The sequence below is a fragment of the Pundamilia nyererei genome, unplaced genomic scaffold (genome assembly GCF_000239375.1).
Source record: "Pundamilia nyererei isolate P.nyererei 1_Seehausen unplaced genomic scaffold, PunNye1.0 scaffold00024, whole genome shotgun sequence".
Taxonomy (NCBI): Eukaryota; Metazoa; Chordata; class Actinopteri; order Cichliformes; family Cichlidae; genus Pundamilia; species Pundamilia nyererei.
Window position 1 is genome coordinate 2,878,024 of NW_005187425.1, and position 10,678 is coordinate 2,888,701.

At 41.6% G+C, this 10,678-nt stretch overlaps 1 protein-coding gene across 1 annotated transcript in view; it reads left to right on the top strand.

Moving 5' to 3' along the window:
* The window catches only part of bicc1a (BicC family RNA binding protein 1a), a 55,172-nt gene that overhangs the window by 25,117 nt on the left and 19,377 nt on the right, over nt 1-10,678 (top strand). Inside the window, exons 3-6 of the mRNA XM_005727393.1 lie at nt 545-614; nt 4,343-4,422; nt 5,472-5,630; nt 6,917-6,970. Coding sequence (XP_005727450.1) covers nt 545-614; nt 4,343-4,422; nt 5,472-5,630; nt 6,917-6,970 — 363 coding nt within the window. The remainder of the gene's footprint in view (nt 1-544; nt 615-4,342; nt 4,423-5,471; nt 5,631-6,916; nt 6,971-10,678) is intronic.

Here is a 10,678-nt window from a genome sequence, read left to right on the forward strand (position 1 = left end):
TTTTATGCTTTATTGGCATGTTCCTAAGGAGTTTCTATGGAGTCGTAGGATGCATTAGCCTGCTTTGTCTATTTGTCTGCTAGGTGCATGTCAAAGTAGCATTCATTTGAATGCCATGACCAAAGGATTGCTAGGCATGTTATGCATTGCAAAGCTAAGTGACCTATAAGTTTAATCGTGTGTGTGTGTGTGTGTGTGTGTGTGGATCAGAATCTGAGCAGTTTTTAATTGAACGCAGTCACAACTCGTGTTTTCAAAGTCACCCAAATTAGTGCTTGCTAATACAGCTGATCTAATTAAAATCTCCAAAAATCCACATAGTGTCTCACAGTGATCTATATAATAGTATAATTAGAAATAAATCTGAAAAACACATTTACAAACTTAGAAGTTTAGTTCAGTATGTTGCTGTAAAACTATTGTAATTACTGCCAAGACAGAAGTCTCAAAGTTCTAATTTAGTAGGTTTTTTTTGTCTGCTAATACACAACCAGTACTGATATCTGTGAAAATCTAATGCCAGCTCTCCTTCATTCTGTTTCAGATCATGGATGAGACCCAAACGCAGATTGCCTGGCCTTCTAAACTGAAAATTGGAGCAAAGTCAAAAAAAGGTGAGGTTTCCCCGCTTTTTATACCAAACTCTTCCTATACTGTTGCTTGTGTGTAACTTACTTTTGGGGGGCTTAATGTTGAGCCTATAGGATGTATGGATATGACGAGCTCTATATGTTAACTTTGTTTAGGTTTTCCATCTGAAAAAACTAATAAAAAAAGGTTAATGGTTATGAGTCAGTTTGTTGTAACCAGAAAAATGTTCTTTGCAAACTCGGTGGGGTCGGATGGACAAAAAGGGGAGTATTTCAAGATTGCACTAGCATTGGTTATTAAAAATTTAATTGAAAAGATGAAAGCATTGCATGTTTTCTGTCCCTCGCAAGGCAGTAACCTCATCTTCATGGAGGAATTTTTTTCAGATTTTTGCTGCGGAGGTGGAGGGGTGGGAGTTGGTTGCCCACGCATTTATTGCCCAAGTTGTTCCAGTGCTCTGTTACCAATAAAACATTATCACGGTTATTTAAAGCTCTTCCGGGAGGGAGTGAGGCCAGGATTGAGGAGAGGGGAGGGTGAGGAGTTGGTGTAGAGATGCCCACTTTAGCAGTTCTCCTGAGGAAAACAATGCGCATCTTCAAGCCAGATGTGCAATCCAGTGACATTATGTAACTTCCTCACTCATTCTTTATGGATAAAAAGTTGATGCAAACACATCAGAATATTAAACACTTTTTCCTCTGGCTGTTTAATCAGCTGTAGGTTCTACGCAGTTCATTCGCACACACTATCCATTCACCCCAAGTATTAGTTCATTCAGAAAACCTGCCTTTGACGGCACCTGGGAATGATGTGTACAAAAAAAATGTACGTTTTTGACGCATGATGTTAGATTTTCCCCCGGTGTTGCGTAAACCGAAAGCAGCAGAGGGTAAGAGTGTTATATAATCACTTGGTTATCTTATGCATTTTTTGGGGGGGGGGGGTTGAAACTGCCCATCTGCTTTAACCACCTGGATCCTGGAATTGAAGGAAGAGGAAGGGACAACACAGCAAAATAGAGTTCATTTACCACATCAGCCATTCTGTAAACTTCAGGAAATGAAGAAACACAGATTTTATCCACCTTTTATTGAACACAAAATTAGTCCAACACAAAACTCACCTGCTCTGCTCTTGACAGAAGATGACGGAGCAGATTATGTTCCGTTATTTTTATCTAAAATCACACTCTTTAATAGCATTAGCTTTCCTTGTTTCCCTGGAATTTTCATGTGCAGTCTGGAATTGATTACACTCGGTGGGATAGCAGCAGATGTGAGGGGATCTGTATGTTTTGTAACCTCTGCGTATGGCGAGCCGCACTTCATCAAAATGCCAGCTCTGCTGTTTCATTCATCACCTGCAGCTAGCCATCTCTACCGCCTGCATAGGAGCGATAAGGCAAGTTGGTAGCCTCTGGGACAAGCCGTCATCAGCACCTAGCCTGCAGTTTATCATAATGAGGAGCCATATCGCTCATGCACAAGACATGTACGTGTAGCAATTTAAGGACACCGGAGTGGTCAGTGTTGGTTTATTGGCGTCTCAGAAAGTCTCATTTTTTTGTTTTTTTTTTACCATTACGGATAATTGTTTTAAAGCTACTTCCAGTTGCCAGTTGTGTTTCACTGTTTCCGCAGATGTTTTGAACGCTAAGTCAACAGGATTTTAATTCTCTTCATTTGTGTGGTATTTTCTAATGCAGTCCTTCGCTGGAAAAATGCTTCAGCTTTGCCAGGCCAGAGCTCTGGGTCAAAAGGTTTCTTCTCTGTCAAGTGGAACAATAAAAATCTGTGTGACTGAAAACATTCACCTTTCGCAGCTACAGGTCTACTCTTGTTTTTGTTTGTTTTCATAGGTGTTGTGCGTGCCAAATTAGGACTTAAGGTGTTTTGTTTTTTTTATACATATATATTCAACAATCATTCATCAAATACAAAATGGGGGGGGTGGAGAAAAAGCACAGAGCACACACCACTTCAAAAATGCGGGGGTGTTCTGCATCACGACTGCGGCACTCATTTAGGCTGGCTAATGTTTGCCAGATGTGCTGTGCAGGTTGGAGTGGGGACACTGAAAGGGCCATACTCCCTCTAACGGTTACAGGAGGAAGTTGAGTGATTTGTTGTTCACGACAGCTGAATGATGGGAAAATTCCCTGGAACAGTGCTGAGGTTGTGATAGATCTCTGACCACTCTTTGTGCTTGTTTTTTTTTTTTCTCTGTTTTGTTTTCCTGTCTGACTTCAGCTTTTTTTTTTTTTTTTTTTTGTGAGTTCTTAACCCGCAAACAATCTGTGAGCTGTTGTTCCTCCCTCCTGTGATGCAGCATCTTTTGGAGTCTTGAGGTTGTCTGACCCTTTTGGCACTCTTAACAAGATCTGTGCTTGTTTGTTGATGCATATCAAACTAATAACATTTGCTTCCTTTGTAAATACAAAAAAGAAACTACTCTGACTGTTTTCTTTTCTATGCTTCTCATATCTGACCCATGCAGGACTTTTCACTCCTAAGCTTCTTGGAAGACTAAACACGCTAGCACGAGTTTCTCGAAGGTCCCGGTGACTTTGTAACAATAAATCTGCTTCAACAAGTCCTGTCTGAGGACTACGCTGTACATCTGTGATCCTGTGTTTGTGTGTGCATGGTTAGGAGTGTTCCTGGAAGGGGGCTTTGTGGACTTCCTGCTGCTCGGTACAGTTAACACGTGGGCGATGGACCGTGGACGTGTAGTACATGAATGTGTGCACGTGAACACACACGCACATATTTGTGTTTTTGCGTTTGCATTCTCCAGGGGTCCTGCATGCAGCAGTGCCAGATGTATTCTTACCCAATGCTACACAGACAAAACCATTAGCTGTGAAAAGTTTAGCTATGCAGTGTTTGTGCTGAGAAGCTGAGGAGGCACAGTTTATTCACTGCTTGGACATTTCTTGCGCGATCCTTTTGTGGTTGCTGAGTGTATTTACTCAGAAATTTTAAATGCTTCAAAGTGGTGCGTTTATCACTAGTTTGCATTTGGGTAAACACTTCTGGGTCTTGGAGTGACTGCTAATATGGCCAGGGATAGCTCAGTAGGTAGAGTGGTGGCCCCATGATCGGAAGGTCGGGGGTTCGATTCCCCTGAACAGCTACCCTGAGGTACCGTCCCTACACACTGCTCCCCGGGCGCCCAGTGGCTGCCCACTGCTTCACTGAGTGAATGGGTTAAATGCAGAGAAGGATTTTCCCCACGGGGACCAATAAAGTACACCTAATAAACACCAGAATACAGTCAGTGATCTTTAGCAGTATTTGAGAAAGAAGCTGAAGGAGGTTGACAGAATGAGGTTCAGAAAAGAGAAGGTGAAGGTGTCTGTCTTCTATTTAGGCAAAATTGCAGCTCAAGATTTGTTTTTGTTTTTTTGTTGTTTTTTTTTAACAGCTCATAGTTTTTTGAGATTGCCTGAATGTAATTCCAGAGGTGCTCCTCTTCCCCAATCACCACATGGCATTTGCTTGCCAATAAAAATGAGACTCGGCAGATATAAAAGCAGCAATTACTGTCACACAGCTTTTGTCTGACGCACTGTAATTTGTTGACAAGTGGAGACTTTTTGTGTCATATTTGGATTGAACTTGTCGCATTCTGCCTCTGCTCATTGTCAGCACCAAGTCACGCACGCACATAGCATACTTCTACAGACGTTAAACACATGCCGTCCGCCTCGTTATTAACGTCTGCCCGTCTCTTCTTTCCTTGCCAGATCCACACATCAAGGTGTGCGGGAAGAGGGAGAATGTAAGGGAAGCCAAAGACCGAATAATGTCTGTCCTCGATACAAAGGTAAAGAAAACACCTTCATCACAGTGATTTAAAAAAACGTCCTTTGTGTGTAAACGGGCAGCTCTCAGTCTTCTGTTTCCTGCTGAAGGTGTTTTTCACTCATTTGTTATCAGGTTTATTTCACCTGAACTCTCCCACTGACAGCAATCAACTTTCCACTAATCAATCCCAACACTCAAGTCTTGAGTTTCTCAGTTTTGCAGTGTGTGCATGCAGGCTCCGTTGCCATGACAGCAAAAGAATTCACATAGTTGGGTGACTGGGCTCTAGCACACCCTAGGGGCAAGAGGTCGCTTGTGCACTTTGTACAGCAACCCACACGGAAGAGCTGCACCCAACTGGCATTGTTTATAGCATTTTATATGTTTTTGTCACGAAAAGGCCTTTTTTTCCCCCCCTGGAATACACAGAATTATTTCAGAATTTTTATTTGCTTCATTCATTTTTTTAATAAACAGCATATTTTGTTGCTTTGATTCTGTTCTAAATGAGTGCAGCATGTGAGTGTGTTTTTTAAAGAGTGGAAAATTGCAAAAGTAATGACTTTGTGACTGTTTAGATGGCGTAAAGGGGGACACGTGTTCAACAGGCCTTTCAGTGAACCAGGATTTACAATCAGAGAAATAGCAGGGGAATCAGGGAATCTTGGACCTCTTTGTTGTTTAATATTGTAAGGTATTTACTTTACAGTGTCTTAAAATGCCTCGAATATTGCTGGTAATTGGCAATCTATAAATACAACTAAAAGAAATTAAAATATCACCAAAAAAGCGAGAGGTCTATTAGCTTGTTTGTTTTTTGTTGAACACACAGTTGTAGCTCGGGGAGACTATAAACTCCACAGTATGTACCAGATGGTTGCTTTACCCATGGGCCGGATGGGTGTATTTACTAGAAATATCTTCATTAGTGCAAAGCTGTAAATGCAGTTTTGTTTTGCTTTTTTCCTTTAGTTTATGTACAATGTTCTGTACTTTTCTCACCTCACTGATATTTTTCAAGGGTTATCAGTCATCTTCTCAACCACTATCACTCTTTCTTCTCATTAGAGTAACAGGGTGACTCTGAAGATGGATGTTTCCCACACAGAGCATTCACACGTTATTGGCAAAGGAGGCAACAACATCAAGAGGGTGATGGAGGAGACGGGGTGTCACATCCATTTCCCAGACTCTAACAGGAACAACCAGGCAGAGAAAAGCAACCAGGTTTGAACCTTTTCTTTAATGTCTTGGATCACTGCTTTGCATTCTGCTGCCCAGAGTGTTTCCTACCATCATCCCTTAAAAACAGATTTTCTTAGGTTTCAGGTTCTAAATAACTCTTTGATCTGTGTATGCAGCCCTCCAATCCATTTACTAGCTGTCACGGGGTCTCAGTCTGGACAGGTTGCAGAGAGTTGGTTCACTCGGGTGTTTTGATTGGCCAGCTCAGAGGAAGCTAGTATGTTTTGGCTGGCCTCACTAGAATAGCACTAGGATCCTGCTGTAATTACCATTTAAAGTATAGTAAGAGGAGTTGAGGAGAGGTCCAAGCATTAGATATCTGCTCTACACCTGTGTATGAAAGAACTGACAAGTTCTTTATTTTCAAAGGTCTACTCACCTTACTCTTACGGTTTCTCTGTGGGCTTTGCATAAAACAGTTTGCACTTATTCCAGATGTAGATGGTTAAGCTACTCCCCTCAGAACTCTGTATTTTGTGCATTGCTCAATCCCCTCCAGTCTGATGATGCAAGTATGGGCTGATAAGCAGCAACACTCTCCTTTTAGGCCCTTTAAGCTGCGTCTGTTCTCTGGTATCAAAAGCTTTCAGTCTGCATCAGAGCCTTTGAGAGGGCAGGCATATTGACAGTACAGTTTTATTGATGAGCACATGGTACATTACTGTGAAACTCAATGAAGGGGCTACTTTTGATTCTCAGTAAAGCTGATGAGCTTCAGGATATTGTTGAATCACACTTAAGCAAAGCTTTTTTTATGTTAAAATCTACAGTGCAAGTGTATATTTGAAGATTTTCTTCATGTAGCAGAGGTGAATTAGAGTGACCTGCTTTGTGTTGATTTAATTTTTTCTTTTGACAGCAACACTTAAACTTTATATTTGTTTTGGCACTGTAGCTGTGTACCGTGCTTAAGGTCTTTCATGGATAGCGCTGCTGAATCGACTTTAGAGTGAGGAACGAGGATCAGAACAGAAAAAGCTAATGAGATCATTTATCACCCTTTTCATTAGTCTTTAAATTTAGTTCATCTGGCCTCTTTTTGGTGGTTATGCTTAAAAATTACTTGGTTAAATTTGCACGGTTGTTTTTACATTCACAGTGAATTGCATCATTGAGTCGAGCAGATTCATGACACGGTTCAAAACATTGCCTGCAAAGATGTCACAATTACATGAAACCGTATGCAAAGTACCTTAGTCTTGTATTTATCTTGGAGTGCGGGGGAACTGGATGACTGATTTACATCATTTACTTTTTATTATGAACAGGTGTCCATCGCAGGGCAGCCAGGCGGGGTGGAGGCAGCTCGAGTAAAAATAAGGGTAAGTTGGAATTCAGCCACGTTTGTCTTTGAGGGATACTCCACCCATAATTTTGAGTATCAAAGGCACATTCCCTGCAGACTGTTAAATTTGCACTTTTAACCTCCGTGGAGCAGACCGACTGTGCTCAGTTTACATTTCTGAAAGTTGCCGCTGATTTTAGTGCTGACCAATTTCTTTAAGAATAGATTTCAGTGTTATTTTGTAGTGCAGAGTTCAGCCAGATTGGACTGTTTTTAACAGAAAATCACAAGGCTGCCTAATCCATCCCACTTGACGGTAGGATTGAGTTGTTGATTGGGAAATGTTGATTTCTCATGATGTAAAAAAATGGTGAGAATGAAGGATTTTGCTCAGCTGTACTAAGTAACAGCAACTGCAAGTACGAGTCTGTGTTTGAAACGATGTATAACAAATAATAAGAGTATTGCCCTAAATTTCCCTCCACCTATGCCGTTTCCTGTTTTCCTTTGCCTTTGGCTGCTCCATCGGAGTACATTTGACCAGGCAAAATTTCAGCTGGACTGCAGTATCCAAGTGTCCATGTCTTGATCCTCTGGTCAACTTGGTCTCTCCAGCTTGTGTCATCTGAAATACTGTGCTTACCAGCACCAGCATGTCCAGTACTATTCGATAATTACTTGACATGAAGTTAAAATAATTAAGGACAAAAGTTTAAGACAAGAAATAGTCACATAAACTAGATTTTAAAGAATATTCTAAAGGACATTTGAAAATGTGTAAATCATGACCATGCTCAAGAAAATGTCAAAATTAGGACAGTCGAGTCAAGTCGCGCACCTAATCCTTCAGTGGAAAAGCTCCAACCTTTACAGTAGGTAAATATGTGGCCCAGGCATAGTTTCGACACTTCGTCTAAGCCACAAGCACCATTCCCTACTTATTCCCAGTCCACTTCCCAAGAACAATTGTAAAATAAAAGCATGAGCAACGCTCCCTCTGGCAAGTCTATCTCAAACCCATTTTCTAGCATTTTTTCCATCTTCAGTTTCATTCTGACGGGAAGCCCAACCTTCAGCTTCATCTCTGAGAGCAAAAAGACCTCGTGTGCTTGTGTGACCTACTACATCTTTAGACTTTTACTGTATTTCAACACCACAGCAGTTGTCTAAAGTGAGCACATTCCTCCGCTATGAACTGACCAAAACTAACATGGCGATGTGTGCTTTTGAGAAAGACAGAGTGAGTGTGTGCTGGAGGGAAAAGACAGGAAGACAAGGTCACGCTGGATGTTGTTGCAGTGCGTACTGGCAAATGTCTGCATGCATGTACCCATATCTCTCCATGTTTAATGGGTGTTTTCATAAGCAACAAATCAAATCCCAGATCATCTGCTTTCTTTGCTATGGATGAGGGGAAAAGAATAATCAAACCGAACCATACCAGTGTTGTACAAAGAACCACAAAGAGTTTTGTGTCCTCGAGAGAAGACGCAGTCAGCAGACAAGTGAGCTGAATAATAAGAGTTTCCTCTCCTGTCTGTCAGCTTGGTTTCTTTCAGTGGAAACCTTGATACTTACCTAGTCCTGGAATAGCCAAACATATTGTATGTGCTGTCAACAGTGTTATAAATTTGACATCCAGTTTAAGGCAGCTGTCGATGAAGGAGTGTTATAGTTTGTGCTCGGGCATGATTAGCGATCAGGCTACATGCGCCCACTTCTTAAAGCAGATTAGGGCACGGTTCGCTTGACTGCACCGTGGCAGAGCAGTCACGATACTCAAACAGACGGGCACAGTACAAATCGCCTAACATTGTATACATTTCATCTGGTCAGCGTTATGTCAACATACTTTAGATGTTTACGTGGTATACCTGCGTCCTGTAGTCATCACCGACTTGGATTCCATCTCACCAAACAGAATATTTATACAAAGCCTTGGACATGCCATCAGAAGCTGTATCCCTGTTTGCCTGGAGACAAATCAATGGCTTGATTTAGTTTTGTTGACATCTTTTATAATGTGTTAAACTGCTACTGTAGTAACTTTATCTTGAGGTGGAGTTTTTCCCCTCTCAACACCTCGCCCTGTCCCGCCTCTTATCCCCTCTGAAAATATCTCGAAGTGTCTACATTTTAATTTAGTTTTAGCCATTTGACTTTTTATATTGTTTATATTTTCATAATCTCCTCCCCGGTGCTCCTGTGGTTCATTTTTCCATTTCCAGCTCTGACAGTCTGCCATACTTCTTTCACTTGGTCAGAAAGTTGGATCAATATAAAAAAAAAAAAAAATCACAGTAGAGAGGGGGAAAAGGGGGGAAAAACGAACCATGATTAAGTTTTTCTGGTATCAAGTATTTTTGTTGCACCAGTGTTTATCTTTTCAGTTTCACATCAGTAATTCTGGCTTGGATTAAACTCAAAAGTCAGAAGGTCCAGACAAAACAAGCCAGGTGTGTAAACACACTCAGACTGATTATTGAAGGACTAATCTTTTTCTTTTTCTTTTTTTCTTTCCCTACATTTGGTGTGAAGTCAGCAGATAATTCATCACCCTGGATCTGTTAAAATATAAAGGAAAACTGTCCCCCACGTTTTCTAAAGCCCACTAAGTGCCAGAGCTTGTCTAATTTCTTAAAACTTAATTGTTAAGATAACCTAAGATGCGTTTCTGGGCTCACCCTCATCATCCAGTGCATGCCGAGTGGCATCGATCTTGAGGGAGGGGGAAAAAAGTGGACTCGACGGTTATTTCGAATCTTTTTATTTTTTAAGTTGTGTTGAAATTGAAAAATTCCGCAGTAAAATGCATGAGGTTAGAGAGTTTACCTCAGTTTCTTGTCCTCCTACATAACTCCTACAGTTATGGTTGCTAGTTAGACAGAGTACTATCTTCTGGGTGGGCATTAGACCACATCCTCCCCAGTCGTCTTCTAAAACCAGAAGTGGCTGGTTTGTTCCTGCATTAGCAATGCAGCTAAGGGAGAATCATGTCCCTTAATCATTCAGACACACCGCAGTGGACCTACAAGGTCTGCCGTACTTCTGATGCCTTCTTGGGTGGAGATCTGTTTGACTCTGTAACAAGCCAGTTGTTGAGGTGATGGATTCTTGGGGGATTTAATGTGGCTTTCGGAGATGGAGCTGGCAGGTAGGTGATGAAAGGTCTAGCTAGTTGCGTTACCTCAAAGATATTTTCATTTTTCTTCATCCCTCACCCTTATGTCAGGACAAGTGAGGCCTTTGAACAGCACTTTCTGTTTGAATACATGTGAAACCCATATTTGCCAAGCTGTCCTTTTTGAAAAAAGCTGAACTCAGCTCCGCCGTGAAAATCAGCCTATTCTTCATTCAGTTCTCGACTCCTGCTGGTCTGCTTGTCCTCCCTTGCATTTCCCTCAGTGCTGACCTAAATTTCTCGAACCCTCGGAGAGCGAGTGCTGAAACGTGATATAAATGTAAGGCCAAGCGCATATGGGACTGATCAGGGATGCATTTCTTTGGTCAGAGCAATTCATGCTGCTTGCCCTTCACTGGCAGCCAAAACCATAGTGGCGCTCTGCCCAAGAGTCAGTGTTTGGATAAGTGTGTGCGTGTGTGTGTTCATTGTCTTTATGAGTGTGTATATGTGCATTCCCTTCAGTTTTTCTGTATAAGGGTGTGCCTGTGTGATTTATCTCTCGTGTGTGTGTGTGTGTGTGTGTGTGTGTGTGTGTGTGTGTGTGTGTGTGTGTGTGTGTGT